The 20,342-nt window shown below is 35.4% G+C and overlaps 1 protein-coding gene across 4 annotated transcripts in view; it reads right to left on the bottom strand.

Annotated features, from left to right (window-relative positions):
- Positions 1–20,342, bottom strand: part of Nlgn1 (neuroligin 1) — a 699,685-nt gene that overhangs the window by 469,821 nt on the left and 209,522 nt on the right. For 3 of the 4 annotated variants that reach the window (XM_052178790.1, XM_052178791.1, XM_052178792.1), the window contains one exon: positions 2,996–3,148. In XM_052178790.1, the coding sequence (XP_052034750.1) occupies positions 2,996–3,148 (153 nt within the window). Of the gene's footprint in view, positions 1–2,995; positions 3,149–10,532; positions 10,593–20,342 lie in introns of all 4 variants that reach the window. The other variant, XM_052178789.1, reaches the window with a different exon arrangement.

Genomic DNA, 20,342 nt, shown 5'->3' with positions numbered 1-20,342 from the left:
TACCAGCTCAGGAAGTTATGCCAATCATCAACCTCCCGAATATACTGACAAATTTCTCCATACCATTCCTAATTTTTATTGAACAAAATATTTTTCACACAACACGCTTTAAATCTAGAACTTTGTTCAGTAGATATTGGTATAATTTTATCACTAAAATATTTTTACTTCAGTCCTAATCACTAAAACTCAAAGCAAATCGGGTATGGCAAAGTCAAAGCAACAATTATTTCACCTTTTCCAAACAAACTGGTTTTCCTGTCAATCATCCCAGAGCAACAGGACTGTAATTAGCCAATTACTAACTGGCTTCCCACATTGATCCTCACAAGACAACACCAGAATCAAAATCAAAATCTTCTCTGATAGGAGACAAAAATCTTATTTTATATTTAATGTTTAGCATTTACCCCAAAGTCAACTTGACCAACATTATTTTGGAACCCAAGCTTAAGAACACTTGGCTTACCTTGTTTTTAGATAAATATTCATCTGGAGACTTCATATTCCTACAGCCTCATTGCCATAGGTCAGCAGGATGATAGGATGATGATTTTTCTGTTTTACTGTGACACTATTGTGAAGTTGCTATAACAAATGTGCTGGTATTTCTCTCTCTCTCTCTCTCTCTCTCTCTCTCTCTCTCTCTCTCTCTCTCTCTCTCTCTCAGACTTTCTCATTTGAATACATTCCAAACAGTTTTTTTTCAAAGAAACTGGCCCAAATCCAACTATTCTAGAAATACTACTTTAAAATATGCACTAGATCAGTGGTTCTAAACTTTCCTCATGCTTCAATCCTTTATGTAGTATCTTATGTTGTGGTGACAGCCAACCATTAAACTACATTTGTTGCTACACCACCACTGTAATTTTCATACTGTAATGAATCATAATATAAATATATATTTCCAATGGCCTTAGGTGACGCCTGTGAAGGGGTCATTCAACAGCCAACGTACGGGATCATAATCCACAGGTTGAGAACTGCTTCTTTGGATCATTTCAATAACAGATGTAGGCTCCTTTTCATTTTAAGAGTTTAATGAGAGGGTCTGAAATATATTATATAGACATATATGCAATTAATAAATGATATTTTTTAAAAAGGAGAAAAGTGTTTGATGAAAGGCAATTTTTGGCTAAACATGATTCAAAGTAGCAAATTCAAGACTGAACCTCAGGACTCAGAGACAGAGCAGACCAAACTGAAATAAGTCTCATCCTCCATGATTGTGCAGCTGGCGGTTAGACAGCCCATGTGAGTGAGTTCTTCATTCATTTTAGCCGCGTAATTTGTTGTGCTGAAGCTCAACCATATTGTGGTTTTAAAAGACAAGATGTGAGCATGCATTTAGATTTTTAAACCAGATCAGCTGTGAAGTCCTTCCTAGTTCTAAAGACACCCATAAACGAGGAAAAAACATTTTAAAAGGGAAACAGGAATGGGTAAAGTTTCCATTAACTTAATCACAAAGCACATCATAGGAAATTATGCTGGGACCACAACTTACTCTCAGAAAAAACAACATATGGTGTGATTACAAACACCAACTCCAAACATAGCATTTCTTCTAACTTTTCAGTGTACAAGCATGTCACTGCACAGTATTTTCAATTGGAGAAATTTGGAAGTATATGACAATGATAGCTATTAAGATGGTTGAGTTATAGAAATACTACAGAATATAAATACTATAAATGAAAACCATTGAGGTACTGAAAGCCTTCATATGAAAATGTTCTGTAATGATAAAATAAGATGACTATGAAAATTTGGGAAAATTATGAACACCTTTTTCATTATCTTCTAATTAGCAGAATTTTCAGTGGCGAGAAGTATATCCTAGCCACACGAAATAATTCTGCTTGAATAATGCATTACCAGGCACTCTGGTCATCAAGATGCACCTGAAGAGCAGGCTGCAGAAATATGGTTCACTTGTATTGATTAAGGATAACCATTACATCATCCACTAACTTCTATCACATTGTCAAAATCTACTGAAGATTGAGAAAGTAACAAACTTATATTCTTCCCATGGCAAAAATATATGTATGGTATTAAAAATGATATGAAATAGTATAAAATTCCAGATTAAATCAAGAGTGCACATCTTTATCTAAACACTATGATTTTCAGACTTAAAGTTGTGATAAGAGTTTTGGAACAATTATGATTAAAAAATAAAATGTGTAGAGAATATGTTGTATTTTAAGTGCATTACATTAAAATACCACAGAAAATTTTTGGTAAAATACTATTTTCTATCTATCACTGGCAATATTCCGACCTCACAATGATAGAACAGCAGGTTATCTTACAAAACCTGACTAGTAAATAAAACACATATCTTACTAAAGATAAAGCTTTTCTATATTTCTGTTTAAAAGTAAGGATCTCAATTTTGACTTTATCTTCCTTCTGAAAGCACTGTGCATGACTGAGGTAAACTGTCACCTTAAAAAATGGATATATTCTTTTCTAAAATTGATCATTCAATAAAAATGTACTCAGAGACACTATTCTTAATTCTCTAACGGGCCACAGGAAAAGGTAAAAGAAAGGAAATGCCTGCATGACAGCAGTAACAATGACTTCCACAAGTTTGTCCAGCCAGGGTCCTAGACAGAAGTGTAAACTTGCATCTAAGAGAAGAGCACTGCACAAAAGAAAAGCCACAGTAAACATCTGTGCATAGACTTGGTTTCTGAAGGCCCCCTGTCCTTAGCATTCATTCTTCTGTATCCACAAGCCAAAAGGTACATCCCAACAATCAAAACCATCAGTGATCAGTGCCTTCATTACCGTTCTGCTTCAAGATTAAAACTTTCCCAAGTTGCCTTTACTCAACAACTGAACAGTTAAAGAACTCTTTGACGCTTTCAAAAGGCTAGGTTAAAAAAATAGTACAAGGAAGCATAGAAGAAAGTGAAGCCAAACTGAAGTAGCACATACATTGTGATGAACGTGGAAGGAGTAGGAAATATCTTACCAAGTACCCCAAGCCGGTAGTTGACTGTAATGACGATCACATTGCCGTAGCTTGCCAAGACACTCCCATCATATAGATTTCCAGTACCTTCCATGTAAGAGCCACCATGAATGTACACCATCACTGGTTTGGGACCCCCACTGTCCCGAATATCTGCAAAACAAATGGTTGGTAATTATTGTTATCCCCAACAACATGCATAATGAAACAGTACATTATTGCATTTTAAGGACAGGAGGGCATGATTTTAATGTCTTTAAAATACTGTTTTTCTTAAAGTGTTTCTTAAGCAATTCGTACTAGGAGCTACTGATAGGAAAAGAACAACAGGCACCCATTGTTTTCTGTCTACAGCTTAGTTTTCAAGAGATGGACTTGCTATTCATGAACTATTAAGTAAGGACAATGATTCATTTCTATCTGGAGTCAAGTCATCAATCCCTCCTCTATTACTGTGGATCTTTGTATCAAACTCAACATGATTACATTAAGTCATTTGTGGTCCCATTGGAGAGTAAAATTAGACTACTGTATTAGTCATTTCAGAGTTTATTCTTCCTGTTTAAGTACTGTCCAATGATTGTTTAGACAGTAGAAGTATGTGCACCTGTCGTTGATACAAGTATAAAATGTCATGCAAATGCTGCATCTAGAGAAGTCACAGCATTCACCCATCCAGGTCAAACCTAATCTTTAGAAGAAAAAAATAAAAAAGGAAGTATCTTTGCACTACTTCCTATAGCTAATGGTCTCTTCTCAGTTCTCAGTACTATGATTTTAATCATGTACGTGTGTGCTGATTAAGCTAAGGTCAAGAACTGAATGGCAAAATCTAGTGACTTCACTGTGATTTTCTCCCAGTCTCAGTTTCAGTATTTTGCTAAGATTCACTGACTGCAATGATGTGATTTTTTTTCAACAAGAATGTAGAAATAACAAAAACAAATAACAAGAAGAAAAACAACCAAAGTGATTTTATCAATTTTAAAAACATAGTAATTTCTGCTGAAACGGCTAACCTGTATTTCGATTCAGTCACAAGCCTTGAACATATCAAAATATGACTGTAAATAAAACTGTTATTTGATATCAAGTTATATCCCTGTGTGCTCACAAGCCTTTCTGTATTAAGTATATTATGCTCAATACTGGTTTGAAAGTGTTGTTTGAAAATATAGTTTAATTTCTTTACTTTAGAATATTCTAATAAAGTCAAATTGTTCTACAAACTCCCATTCAAGACAGAAGCTTCCAGTGGAGGCACAAGTTACAGATCACAGGGATGATTGGGATGATTTAGAGACTGTTTCACCAATTTAAGTGCCCCCCTTTTTTTAGAGTGATAGAGTAATTTTTTTGAATGAAAACTCATTTTTAGATAAAAAAAGAACAGTTTCTCTATTTATTCAGACCTCCCTGTTGAGAAAATGGCTCATGGCACAGCATGAAGACTTTCTTACTTTCTGTCTGTCTGTCTGTCTCTCTGTCTTTTTAAGGTAATTAATTTTCAGGCAAGAGTTTATTTATTTACTGTTAGTTTCTTTGACTTTATAACTAATTTTTAGTTTAGCATAAAATTAATGAGCTTCTTTATGCCAATTTCATACAATAGCCGTTAGGCTTGTTCTAAGTTGTCCCTTTTAGAAAGATCATTCTTAAATGAATCACTACCTATGTGTCTCTATGTGTTCCTCTCTCCCTCCTGGACATATGAACTTCACATGACTGTGCTGGACCTGACTAACAACATTTCTACATTGTAGTCATCTCCTGCACATAGTCATCACATTTATCTTCTCCTGAAATTGACAAACAAATGGTACTGACTCTTTTTTTAACATTAATTATTTTATTTTATTATTTTCTTTGATTTGATTTGATTTGATTTGATTTGATTTGATTTGATTTGATGTTTCTGGGTATTTTTCCTGCATGTATGCCTGTGTGCCTAGTGACTGAGCAGCCAAAGAGAGTCGAAGGTTCTCTGGAGCTGGAGTTAAATCCAGTTGTGCAGTGCCACGTGAGTGCCATGAGTTGAACCCAGTGTTCTAGCACAAGCAGGGTTCTTAACCACTGAGCCAACTCTCCAGCCCGTCTTCCCTTTTATAGGAAGATTCAGAGGCTTGTGGAGTTGTCAGATTTAAAAGGGAGAGTAATTCTTTTCCCGATTGTTAAACCACACACCTAAAATGCCTGCTTGCCACATCAAATTTTAGCTTCTTATTTTTCTTGTATGTTTGGCATTGAAGAAGCAACAATAAATTATTAAACTGAAATCATTAGCCAAACTGTTCGCAGCAGACACTGTACTCTGCTAATTGTATGCTTGGAGGTATCACAGAGGGAGGCTGTTTCAGAATTCTCCTTTAATTAAAATTACATAGAATTACAAAGCACCCACTGTGAACAGTAATGAAGTCTTGGTAGAGCCGTTCTGTTCACCTGGAAGACAATGCTGGCACACATTGAGAGGACTATCCCGGCACCAGCACCTTACAGCAGACCCACCTGGGCAGTGCTGCAAGGGCTAACACGGCAGCAGAAGCGAGGGCTTGTGCCCAAACAAGTCTCTTTCTTTTTCCTTAAAATTTATACCTGAAGGAATCATAGATATTAGGGGCAGTTTTATTTTCCAAATCAGTTTCTCAAACATTTCAGAGACTTTGTTCTTGTCTAAGATGTTAGGATATTGAGCTCTTCTTTGCTGTGAACTTAATTTTTTTCTTTCAAAGTGACTCTGAACTTGAACAATATAACGTGTATTGATTCCTAAAATTACTAAAATTAATTTAATGTATGAAAATCTTTAGAATACATTGGAATCTTATATTATAACCAGAATTCTTGGTGAGTGGTAAATACTTTACCTGAATGGCATTTTTTTATTTGTTTGCATAATCCCTAAGTCTTTTCATAGTTAATAAAAACTAGTTAAAATTATATGTGTTTTTATGTGCTTTAAAAACAAAACAAATTATTGATAAATGAAATTGACAAATCATATATTGTAATATGCAATAATACCTGTTCATGCTATTTAACAACTACATTTTGTCAGTTTTTCTATCTTATCATCAGCTCAAGTATTAAATGCTCTTCAGTAGTTAATAATGAATATTTTAAAGCCATAATGTTTTTGAAACATTCTTTGGTATTTAATACCCTATATAATAGATAAAGCATATTAACTTTGTTCTTTACCAACAATTTTTGGCTTTACATAAATAGCTACTTCAGTCTTTACTAAAATGGGCACTTCATGGGTTCTTAAAATATTAGCTTAGTTCCAGTCAAACTGTAAATTTTTATAAGCATATTCATAATTCTGTCATTTTCTTTAGTTCTTAAACACAAGGAGTTTGAGGGGAGAAGAATGGTGAAGAAAACCTTTATTGATAATTATCTTCCTGTAAAATATTAATAAAGAACTCTAAGGGTTTTTTTTCAGGCTAATTAAATAATAAATTTAGAATATGAACCCTTACCCTTAAGTAAGGATCCTACTTACAACTAATATTTTAGATCAATGTAGAAAATATCAATGAGTTCATAGGAGAGCCTGTGTGAGCGAGCTAGAGCCCAGCATCACAGATCCTCTCAATGGTCCCACTGAATAATTGCACATAATTCCTAAAATATGTTCATTGGTTTCTTTTTAAGGGGTCACGGACTGGTTAATTGGCCATATTTTAGAAGTTTTGGAGATTTAATAGCTTTTAACTTGTGAAGCAGTGCCTTAATTAAATTTTTTTTGTCTGATATATACAAAGAGATGCTTGAAGACATGTCCGTGCCTTTCACTCATGTTTATAAGGCCAATTATCATTCAGACCTGCTAGAATGAAATAGAAGGCTGGACTTAATGTGCCAGGCACAAAACAAATGTGCAGAGTGGTTGCAAAAGATATGAGACTCTACAGAGCAACTTGGAGGGAACTTGAATCTCTGTAGTGCTAACAAATTCCATCTAAATATTTAAATGCTAATATTGAGATTTTTGGCAAAACTAAATATATCTCTGTGATCTTCTAAGTTCCGTGACTAAATTGAGAGAAACCTTGGCTATGACTTGAAAACATTGTAAGAGTTGAGAGTAGCCTGTAAAACAGAGTTTTGATTGTTATAAGTCGTAAGTTAGGAACGATGTAACTCATTTGGCCTGGAGATTGATGCAGACAAGGAATTACAAGTAACCGCCTCTACAGAGATGTCTGTGATTCTGTAGCGAATAACGGAAAGGGGATGTTGATTGTCAAAGAGGGCACAGAATGCAGTGCTTGAGATGAGGCTACTAAATTCAGGCACAAGGGAGATGTGGAGAATTGCCAAATAACCTGACTTTCAGGGATGGAAGTAAAAGGACTGTAATTTCATCCTTTGTCCGGTGATGCCAATTCAACATTTGCCACAAATTCAAACTAGACATTAGATCATTTGGATTTGTATCACATCTACAAAATAGTTTCAAGAGCACTGAAGCGGGGGCATTCAGAGTTTACTAAATGTTTTCTTGATGAGATATCTGAATGTTTCTTCATATTTCTCAAGTAATTGTGAAGTGAAGTGCAGAGGAATGGGCTGTAGTGGACCTGAGTGCTACGGCAGGAGACAGCCTTCGACATTTAAAAGCATTCTTTGACTCAGTAGCTCTGGCAAACTCGCTTCCCATGTGGTGGTTGAGAACTGGCATTTAAGCAGCTGTTTAGGGTATATTTAATAATGAACTAAAAATGTTAAAAATGATTCAAAAATGTTCTGTAAAATAGATGCAGGTGCAGCACAGATACTCTCACTATCAATACTCAGTGGTATGTACTCCAAACATGTAAATATATGGAAGCTACTGCACTCAATGGGAAAATCATCTGATTAAATCAGCAACTGAAAAAAATTTTAAACTGGAGTGATGATATTCTAGAATTATTGCGATAGTATCAAATATTGGAGTTTACAACTATCCCTCAAAAGCAATTCTCTATGCTAACAATGTGTAGGATATTGGATTGTCACAAAATTTTACATATTTCATATTTCCTTCTAGCACAAACTAGAGCATCACCCATGACCCAGATAGCCTAAAAATATTCTGAATGTTTGACTCTATCAGACCTAGTTTAAATTTATTCTTTAACTATTTAGCATGGGAAATTATGTGTCTTAGCGGTGACTTTCAATTATTTAATATTAACAGTAATGATTAGCTTATGCATAATGGCTTCTCATTTACTTGCATCCATGGTAAATGAATATACAATCAAATAATCAGAAATCACACTATACTCACAATTATTTTAATGACTTATTTTATTCATGTGTGTGCAGTAATATGTGTGCTTTCCAACACCTGTGGAATTTGAGGGAATGGGACATCAGAGCTGCTATTACAGGTGTTTGTGAGGTCCATGGGGTGAGTACTGTGTTCTGATCTCTGGACCTCTAATAGAACAGTGTGTTGGTTTGAATAAGATTGGCTCCTTAGGCCAATATATTTGCATGCTTCATTCCTAGTTAATGAGTTTTAAGGAAAGGATTAGGGGGTGTGGCTGTGCTGTAGGAAGTGTGTACCTAGAGGTGGGCTTTGAAGTTTTAAAACCATGGGCAAGGCCCACTGTCTTTCTGCCTGCTACCTGAGGATCTGGATGTAGAACTCTGAAAGACTTCATGTCTGCCTTGTGCTGTCATACTTCAAACCATGATGATAACAGACTAAGCCTCTGAAGCCATACACACACCTCCAGTTAAATGCTCTCTTCTATAGACATTACCTTGGTCATAGTGTCTTTTCACAGCAATAGAGCATTTATTATTAAGAATACAATATGTATTCTTAACTGCTGAGACAGATTTCCAGCCTATTAATAATTCTTAAGTGTTGTAAAATGAAAACTTGAAAATGAAACAATTAAGCTTTCAAATGCCTCTACCATTTGAGTTTCCTTTACATAAGAGTTTGCTGAATTTATAACAACAAAATTTAAAAATAAAAGGATGCAAACTGTGTTTGAAAGTCATTTGGTCACAGATTCCTTCAATGACTTGAGAGAATATATCTGCTGACCTGGGCACTGATTATTTCGTTTTGGAAAAATCAGTCCTACTTTCTTATAAATATCTTTCTAAGATTTATTTCTGAGGAATAAATATTTTTCTGAGGTTTGAGGAAAAACATAAATTTGGAGCTTATATTAATCACCTGTGAAAAATTATATTATGTTAACATTCAAATAAAAAACAAAATTGTATATATGTGTGTGTGTGTGTGTGTGTGTGTGTGTATGAATGTATGTATTGAACATAAAATCCTGAATAAAAGGGAGATGGGCTAAATGAACTGGTTGTCTCTCTAGGAATTTAGTTATATATCAGGTTGAAAGACAGGCTGAGAGAGCTAGTGAATACTTAGATTTTACAATTAATCAGAACTGTATGATATAAGAATATAGGATGGAGAAAATGATCCCCAGGTCTCTGAACTAAGAAATATTTTATTATACATGGATGTATTACTAGAACAGTTATAAAATTTTATTTCATATTTTTATGTTATCTAAGAACAATACATATTTTGAAATGAAAAATTATACCTGTAATCTTGTTTGTTTAAATACCTATGAATTTTACCAAAAAAATATTGTTTAAGATTTGTTTATTTTATTTCTTAACAACATGTATCTGCTTGTCTGTGTTTTGGTGTAAACATGTGCCAGTTCTGGTACCCATGGTGACCAGGAGAAGCATGGGGTACGCTGGAGCTGAATTATCTGGACATAGCTATTAGGACTAAACTGGTGTCCTACAGCAGGGCAGACAGTTCTCTTACCTCAGAACATGTCTCTAGCTAGTATCATGAACCAACAGATTACTAAGGGACCAGGCCACCTAGTTGGATACACATTTTTTATTATATACCCTAACAATTGGGGTGCCTTTGTTCTCTATGTACTATTATTTAGCTTATATGATATTTAAGCATATCAACACGAAGAAGGATTGAAAAAAATCTAAGTTATATTGCTAAAGAAACACTTTGCATCATCTTATTTCTCCTTTGATAGAGCGTGGAGTATCTTTTGAAAAGGGAAGTAAAATGTAATAATGATACCCAGTCAAATTGGGCCAAAGTATTTACATAGATTAGAGCGCATGCAATGGGTACAAGGACTACAAGGGGAAGATTGTTAGTTCAAAGAATGTAGACGGATTCATCAAAACATGGGATGAAACATATCAAAAGTCAGTTCAAGAAAACCAAAAGAGGAAAAACCAAAAACCAAAAACCAAAAAAAAAAAAAAAAAATGCCCCTCTTTTTAAAACATCTGAATGGTTGGCATCAAAATGTAAAATGTAACATTCAACTTTAAAAAAATTTTAAAATGCATATTCATGTGTAACAACAAGCAAGAAGACAAAACACATCCAAAACAGGAATTTAAAAAGAACTCTTCAAAAAAAGACAAGAAGTAAAAAAATTAGAAAGGGGTGGAAAAGTGATCGCGGCCCTGGTCATGCAAAGAGATTTGGTGGGGAAAAAAATACCTTCATCTTCTGCACCGTCATTATCACCTAAATCATCTGTCTGTTTCTTTGTAAGGGGACCTAGGATTGAGAATGGAGAAATGGAGGGAAAAAAAAGACAATTCAAGAATAAACAAGACTGAGGGGGAAAAATAAATGTAAATACTAAAATTCTCAAGGATATTTCAAAAAAGATCAGGGAAGTGGTTTATATCACGGCTGATTTTTTTCTTTTTTACAGAAAAAAATCCCCTTCCCCAAAATATTCATAGATGTGGTTTCTGAACATTTTCATCATTAAAAATGCACCATGGTGGTCTCTTAATCAAAGGCCAAGGAATTTTTTTCAAAAAAAAAATACCCACTTCACATTTTAAAAAAATGTACAGTTTAATTAGTTAAATATACTTAATTTATTCAGTGTCCTATCTAATTAAGTTTATGAAACTCATAAATATATAGCAGGTCAAACTATTCTTGAACTTGGGACAAGATAACAATATTTAAAAAAAGAAAAGTAGAAATGTTTTTTAAGTTGTTCTTTTTCTGCTTTTTAAAAATTCTGTCTTTCTATGATCATTACCACTTTTATTTTACACATTTTTAATTTATACATTTAGAAAACCTGTGACTTTTTAAAATTACTTGTCATGACACAAGTACTCCCCCGTGTGTTTTAATTTAAATGTTAGTTGTGGATTTAAGGCAATCATCACAAGTAGGAATGTATCAACAGATAATTTTGTCACTTGGCAGAGAAAAGGTACCACTAATAGAAGGCAGGTTAAGCTATCAAAACAGAGTCAGGGCTAATATCCAACATCAACCTTAAATAACACTAGACTCATGCTGTTGTATAATTCCATGCCCACTGTATTTATTTATAATAGTTTCATGTTTTAGAAGAAGGATTGCCTTAAAACAGCGTGGATGTTTAATACATGTTTTATTGTCGCTAATAGTGCTGCTTTGCTTTCATAAAAGAACACACTGAAGGGGAAGTTAAAGGCCATCTGTAAGTAATTTTAAGTGTCACAGAATGAGCATACTCAGCAGACAAAAGCAAGTCAAGCCCCACATTTCCGTACTGAATTTCTATAACCATTTAAGTTGTATGACATTTCATAGTCCTCATGCAAAAAGCAATCACCACAAGCACAGGACACTCTATTGAAAAGGACAGCCAATCACATAGCAATAACCAAAAAGAATTTTGTCATGCAGAATGTAAGAGTCTTAGAAAGCAGACTGTGAAGGAATGGGCGGTCATGTCTTGATTCCAAGTGTGTGAGGATTAACACAGCAAACACTAACTGTAAGCACACATGACAGGGAAGGACTGGGAAACATTTGAGAAAGGTTTTCCACCTTCTCAACAAAGACTTTTTATTTCACAATTTACAACTGAACCTATCGTAGTATCCCTCAATGAATAGGAAACACCATACTAAAAACAAACGGGAAAAAAATAATAAGACATGACATTTTTCTTTCAGGTCCAAAAAATAACTGCTGCAAATATCAATCACTGGTGAAGGTCAAAACATTAAAAAACTAAAAGCTGGTGATATAAGGAAAATTCCTATTAGATATTGCAATTATGAGGTCGTGGTAACAAGATCATTCTAAATAGTAATGAGACTGCAAACCCAATTCAGTTATATGTGCTCATAAACACACCTAAAACATCATTCTGTTGAGAAAGGGTAGATGAGAGGGATAGTTTTTGTTAACTGTGTGTCAGGTGCAAGCTCACAGACATCCACACTTAGCAAGACCTCATTCAAATGCGAAAAACACATAAGGTTATCCAATGTTTACTATGCTTATACATTTAATAACAGATCCTGAAAATATCAGTATGTCTAACTTGTAACTTTTAAAATCGGAGAATTGGAGCATTTGAAACATTTCTAATTTCAAATCATCCTTTAAAATACTACAATTTTATTACCTAAAGATTGAGATATTTTTCACATTCCTGTTTTCTAAGATCTATAACAGCATGGCTTACTTATTAGTTAACAAGCAATACAAATTGGGAATCATGGTACTAATTGCTTGCTTAGAAATTACTTTCTAATTTTCACTAAATGACTTGATTTTTCCTAATTCTCGGGTTTTTAAGAAATCAGTCAAATCAGCTCCTTTTTTGCTGACTCATTAGTTTTATAACACTTGAAGGATATGCAAATCTTGTCACACTGAGTTTGCTCTTTCCCTTTTTCTCTAGTTCTGTGCTATATCTTTTTTGGACAATTTGAATGGAAGCACATTGGGGTATGTAATGTAATTTCCATGGTTTGTATTGAAAGCAATTCAGGATCTCTTGCTACTGAGTTGACAATTTGATATGCTTCACATGCCTACAAAACCGCTTCCTCTTGAATGTGTGAGATACAAGATTAAGAGAGTGTTACTAAACAGGATCTCCAACTCTGCACATGGAATATACTTTACGTTTGCTGCATAGCAGAGGAGAGAAGTCCTGGAAAGCATTGCAGGAGGACAGAAAAGAGGTATAGGCCAAGAATGCTGAGCTGAACTTTTTGTGTACGTTGCTGACCTATCCCTTTCCTCCTCATAAAGTGTGTACCTCTTAATAGAGGATACAGTTTACATACCTACCTTCATATTGTAGTCAATATGAAGTATTAAAAACAGACATAGATACAAATGATATAAATGAAGATATAAATGAAGGCATCAGAGAAGAATGAGCTCGAATTATCACAACTAAATACTCATTTATTGATATATCAAATAATACCATTATATTATAATATTAAATTGTTACTGTAGTACAGACTGTAGTTGTATTTTAGTCATCTGAGCATATAGCTTTCTTATCTTCAAGATTTTTTTTTATCTGATGTTCTTTTGAAGCTTTAGGAGGGTACCAATTCAGGACAAAAACTATGAGAATAAAGAAACTAGATTTCATTCAGGTCTCTGCCTCAAGACACTGAGAACAACCTAAGAGGATCAGTGTTGATAAAGTAGAAATCAACATTGATTTCTTTGAGGTTTCAACAGAGTAAAGCCTGCCTAGGGTTCACCACAAGAGATATCCACATGACTTCTGGTATCTCTACGCCACCACCCTTTAGGGACTCTGGCTCTCATTTCCATATTCAAAAGTATTAAAACTGATATATTCACTGGTCTTGAAACTTTGTGAACATAAAGATGATATTATAAATGCATAGTTAGTATTTGTGTTCTTGTGACAGGCAGACATTTCCTCTTCAGAAACCATGTATAAGTCAAGCATCCAGATTTTCCCAAGGGCAAAGCTTGTACCCTTTGGATATGATTCACTAACAACATTCTAACCACAGCTTATGTTTCTTTTAAACAGCAAGTATGGCAACTTGAGTATCAGGGGTTTTAAATAGGTATCATAAAGCATCAACTATACAGCAATGAGACCACTCCACTTTGTGTGTAGAAGTGATTTATTTTACCTTGAAACTCACGCATTCTCTTCTCCCTGAGGAATGCACACATAACTCTCATTAGAGTTAATAGGAAAGTGGACCTCATGCCATTTTGAAAGGGAGTAAGAGTAATTACTGTATTTTATATCTTCTATAGGCAATAAATAGATGCTGTGGGAAAGCAACAGTACTTAAGCAAGCTACAGTGAACACCCAAGCATGAACTTCAAACTCATTTAATTTCAAGAGTTCTTTTTGTGATTTCCATAAATAAAACTAAAGTCTTGGCCCTTAGAAAGGGAGTCTAATAAATTCTTAAATTTTGGAATCTGACCATGATGCCTTTTATTTTTTAAAGAGGAATAAAAATATCAGCATTTCTATATAGTTAACTGGAGAATAATTAGGAGCTCCGAAATAATTGCTATCCACCAATATTAATACTGCTTTTTATCATTCTCTTTGATGAAGGGCTAATATACTTTAGTTCTCAAATGCATTAGAACTGATTATAAATTCCTTCATTATAGTTTCAATTCAGCACAAATTAGCCAGACTTTGTGTCACGTGTATTGACAAAGGCAAGTAGGCTGAGAGTATTATTAGCTGCTGACTTGGAAGGGTGGACATGAGAAATGTGCCCCCGCTGAGGAAACGGACCTCTGAAATTCTGAGGATTATTTAGAGTCCTGTTCCCCGGTAGGTCGCAGGATGATAAACAGAAGGCTAATGACCGTGATGTCTTGCTTCACCCTCTCGACCTTGGAGCCTTTGATGTGAACTGACTATAAAGAATGTGTAAGGTCATGCACACAGAATTGAAAGTCATTGCCTGTGTTCTTTAGTCATGAGAGAAAAGTTAATAAATTAAACCTGGATGAAGTTGGTGAAAATGCTACGTGAGTTCCAGACAATGGACAATGCCAGGATTAAATTCATCCTGAATAATGGTGGGAATTATATTAGTCAACCTTCCTCATTTATCAAACTGATGAACACTAAAACTTAATATGGTTAACTACCATTCTAGTGGTTACTACTGCCATCACTAATTGATATCTCTATACTTACTAAACAAAAGTTATCCTGTGTCTCATGTAGTCTATTATTTATGATCAGACATAAAGAATTCATGTTTGAAAAGTAATTTTCTTCCTGAAAAAAAATTTAAAGACTGTCAAAATTTTTGCACAATTCCTTAAATATGAATTATACTGAAATGTAAAGACATTATAAATCAATGTGATGGGTTACTAAAAGTGAACACTGAAGGGATTTATAATTTCATAAGAGTCCAAATGTGAGCAATTTTGGAGGTGGGAACAGACATATGACTAATTTTTGGTGCATCTTGGTAATCTGCCTGTTCAGGCTACTAGCTCATATATGTATATTTGGAAAAGAGCATACTCCACCTCCAAAAGGCAGTAGGCTTGCACTATGTTTATCTTTGTGTTGGAAGAAAACACCTACATTAGCACAGAATATATTCCCCTCAACCATTCTTCACAGGTACAAAACAGTGCATAATGTGGCCGTGAATGTTTTGCTCCGATTCAAAAAAGGAGAAAAGAATTGGCCTAGGCTATTGGCACAAATTAAATGGCACTTATTAGAAAACCAACAGTTCTTGTAAAAGTACCTGATTATAGTATTTTGAAGTTTAAACAGAAGGGTCTATGTGTAATTAATAGATCAAGCAGACAAAATATATACATGTAAGCAAGCAAAGAGACTAAATTCCCTAACCCTTACACTCAGTAACAGCAAGTTTGCATAATATTTTCTTTAATATTTTCTTTTCTTAGTTTTAAGGTGGAGTGTATTTGATTCTTTTGTTTGCACAAAGAATTTCAGAATAATATTCCTGTTTTTTTCTAGTCTGCTTCTTTGTTTTGTTTAAATTGCTAATACCTTGTGAAGGCCTAGTCACCATTTCCCTGGTTTTCTAGATATCATCTACTTGCAGCATGTGTGCTCGGAAGACAAGTGACACAAGTGTGTTAGGTGCATTAGATAGCTCATTAATGATGCATTTATGATGGTGGAAATCATTTGACTCTCTGTCAAGGGTCCAGCATTCACTAGACCAAACATTTAACAAACACATGTCATGCTATGTGCTCAGACATTATGGTGAGCAGGGGAGGCTGTATGGCTTCTCTAGAAAATATGATCTTGTAGGCAAAAGATTCATTAAACAAGTCATCACACATACCCATAATCAGAAAACATGTGAAACAAATATATTGGTGTCATGAGGTCTTTCTTCAGTGTGATCTGCTAAGTCTGGAAGTTCATCACTAAATAAATGTGAAGAGAAAAAGACAGGCTAGCAGAAGGCTTGGGGATTAGGCAGGGGCTGGAAAGAAAATTTTACTGATAAAAATTATCATGCAGAAGGACCCTACAGTGACAGGAGTCTCCTCAGCCCTGGTGAGGTTGGTGTTGAGGTAGGCATTGGGAGATGAGGAGAGAGAACTTCGTGAACATCCACGAACCAAGCAGAACCAGAGCCTTAGTCTGCATCCTAAAACAATGGGATTTCAATCCTCAGGCTTGAAACACATCCTGACAAACTCTGACCTGCTTCAGTTTTATGCAGAAACATCAAAAAGAAACAAAATCATTCTAAGAGATGCTGCAGGGGATATTTTACACTGAAGTCTCCAATAAATTTTTTGAGGCAAAAATACCTTTCTGAGAATGAAACTGGACGACATTTCTGACTGTAAATGGGAAAAAAAAATCACCAAAAACCAAATCCCAGATTCCAGCAATTGTAGGAGTTCCTAAGGCTCAATAGGTCCAGTTTATACGTGTCTTTCCCTTAGAATTAACAACACAAGAGTTCAAATGCCTTAGATTTTCCATCCCTACGAAGGCAGACTATTCTGATCTCCTTTGGTTGGGAAGCCTTGGCCTCTCTGGCAGTACAGCGCTGATACTTTTCATCTCTGCCATCAAAGCCAATTTGACCTCTCCACATAGCTCTATTCTCAGAGCCTACTTATCATACAGAACTATGCTCTGTTTGATATTATCAGACCATATCAAATTTCCAGGGGAAACCTAATTCCTGACGCTCTTTCAGTCTTCAAACCTCTTCTGTGCCTACCACTAGTCTGCACCTGCTCCTTGTTCTCACCGACATCAAACTGTAGACTCTTAATCCACCGTGTGCATCATCAGCTTTGAAAATTGAAATAATAATTATGAGAAACTCCAAATGGAAAAAAGTATTAATTACCGTATATCGATATCAGCTAAACTGCGCGCACACAGTCAGCTCCTGCTAAGACTAAACTTGCAATTACTTTTAATAAACAGAAATTTAAAAAAGCAATTTCTTTGATGTGGAGAATCTTCTGTTTGTTTTAAAAGAGCTGTAGCATGACAGATGAATACTAAATATGGTATAACATCAGTTTTGATGCTTTAGAAATCCAGGAGCAAAAGCAAGACGTTATATATTCTGAATGATAAAATTATTTAAAATAATTTTAAATCCAGTGCAGATGAATAACCCTGAAATGACAAATGACTGTCATGGTTTCTCTACCTGGCTTGAGCCTTCAATAGTTCTTTGTTCCTTTTGACCTAGAGTGAACTGTCCAGCATGGCTCATATGACTCTACTTACAAATTCCAGATTGGATCCTCCTCCAGACATATTTTTACTACTGTATTGTCGTTGTTGCTCAAAAAGTCACCTGATGCTCCCACCTTGTGTTTTATTCCATATTCCCCAGTCTTTGAGTTTGTAATGATAATCAGCTTGCCTCAGAGTGAATGCGAGTTGTTGGTAAAACTGGACACAGAGAACCCCCTCAGAAAAAAATAAAGCATGACATTATTTAACCCTAGGGGTGAAAAAAGAAAGAGAGAGGATTGCATTTATTTTCTTTTTGCACCCAGTTGTTATCTTGGAAATATAAATGAAAGAGGCAGTTCTGTACTACCCAGAAAGACCTATTGAGGAAACATCTTTAATCTGGAATGTTACTAAATTTCAACTGCATTAATGACGTGAACATACTGAGCCAGAACCATAAAGCTCCTATTTTGGGGGGATGGCTGATTATCTTAAGAGACATAAGGAAGAAGGACAAGTTCTTTAATAGTAAAGTTCTAAGGACTGTGGGATGCAGCAGAAGCATGCTTGTCAGAAGCTACCTGAGTGTCTGCCCTCAACATCTGATAGCCTGCTCTTGGGTTTTTCCTCAAACAGGGTAGATTTGAGAAACTAAATATCTTGGGGTCAGACTCCATCTTAGAGAACTTGACCTAAGGTTGAACTCAACTAAACTAATAGGCCAGTACCTAGCACCAGTTTCCATGATAACCTGCCCCCAAAACTTGCATTTAGCACCAGTTTCCAGGCTACCCCGCCCCCACAACAAAACCTGTATGGAGTACCATTGTCCAGGTTGTTCCCCAATAAATCTGTACCCCCTGGTTGCAAGCCCACCCCTGACACTTCACTTCCTAACAACCACCAATCAGGAGGGAAACAAAATTTAAGTTTATGGTTTGCCTATGTTCAATGCCATAATGGATAAATATCAAGTTAGATACCTCCTTTCTTGCCTCTATAAATGCTCGCCTAAAACTAGGCTCAGGGCTCCAGCTTCCTGCTGTGTCAGGTAAGCAGGGAGCCAAAGCTTCAGCTTTAATAGAGACCCTAGTGTGTTTATATCGGATCCCGCTCCTTGGTGGTCTTTATGGGGTTCACGAAGGTATTAATGGCACAACAGTTTCACTGTCTTCATTCTGTGTTTTATTCTGTGCAAGTTGAGCCACGGGCTAAAAAGACTGGAACCTGCTGGGGACACAATTCTGCATGCCTTTCTTTCTCATCTGATTCAACAACCAGGACACACACAGTAATTAAAACCAGTGTGAATCCAGAGATCTCAGATTCACAGAACCTATAATGCTCAGATTCACAAGGTGCTGAGGGTTAAAAGAATCCCTACAGAGAGACTATTAAGTTACCTTATGCTCATAACTAGAAAGTACCTATAGAATATTTCACTGACTTTGCCTAGGAGCCAAAGATATTAGACAGTTATGGTAACTCCTTAGTAAGTCAAGTAGCTATAAAGACAAGCAGGAAGAGAAGAGTGTGAAGGAATGGTGGATACCTGAAGTAAGGAGGCACTCAGTGAACCATGACACCATATCCATCATAACTACATTCAACTATACAGTCTTCCAAAATCTTCAAGACAATACTTGATTCCGGTGTGATTAACCCTGATAGCTCAAGTAAACAGAAAACTTATCAAAGTAGCTTTCAAAAAATTGAAACAAATGCAATTAAAATAATACACTAAATTTTGAGATTCAAGAATTCAAAGCAAGTGAGTAGTACCAACTAAAACTGATCATTTTCTCAGCGGTGTACATTATTTAATATGGTATTAAAGCTTAGAGAAATGAACAATTAGCTTCCTTAAGATGGAAAGATTCACAAGGTTAATAAACAGCTGTAAGGGGCAATAACATAGGTGCAAATCCTGTGGGTCTGTACATTAGTACTAACCACAGTCATCAGAATCCTCTTCAGCACCCAAAGCATGCGGACACAGCTCATTCCATGGACTACACTACAAATGTAAAAAATGAATTGAAATGTGAACATTTTACATAGCATTGTGTCACCATAGTGTTCTCATTTGCCCACTAGAATTGATATTAAAATCTTTTTGCTGAGGATACCATACACATTGGTCACAGGACACAAAGAAATCAACATCAAATTAAGAAGGAAGCTCTTTTCCTGCTCGTTGCCATGCATGATGCCTGAAGATGCTATGTTGGCTGTGGGGATAAAAAACTAGCTGTGGACTTTTGTGTACTAGAAAACATCTGGGCTGCTGGCAAGATATTCCTTCTAGAACCTCCCTAATGCTGCTATCTTTTCATGCAGTTTCTCATTCTGTGGTGACTCTCAACAGTCAAATTATTTTCATTGCTATACCGTAAGTGTAAACTTGCTACTGTTATGAATTATACTATATGTATTATACTACATGTATTTTTTTTTTGGAGATAGATGTTTGACAAAGAAACCATGACCCACAGGTTAGAAAGCACCGTTCTAGGGCAATAGTAGCATGAGCATTTGGGGAATAACCTTTGGAATGGATCTGAGACCTGCCCCAGGGAAAATGACATTTTTCTAGCACAATAACTCACAACACTCCTGTTATTGATTGGCTCTAATGAGCATGCAAAACTGCTTTCTAAGTGATTGTTTAACCCACAGACTAGTGTTTTGTTTTGTATTGTTTTAAGACATAGATGTTCCTGTTTGTAGCTGGTTAAGGGTAATGAAGAGTTTTATATTTGATTTATGTGCTGAGAACGAATGATGGTTGCATGCT

This window comes from Apodemus sylvaticus, chromosome 4 (assembly GCF_947179515.1).
Source record: "Apodemus sylvaticus chromosome 4, mApoSyl1.1, whole genome shotgun sequence".
Classification (NCBI taxonomy): Eukaryota; Metazoa; Chordata; class Mammalia; order Rodentia; family Muridae; genus Apodemus; species Apodemus sylvaticus.
Note: the sequence above shows the minus strand (reverse complement) of the source record. Positions and strands in the feature narration are given on the sequence as shown.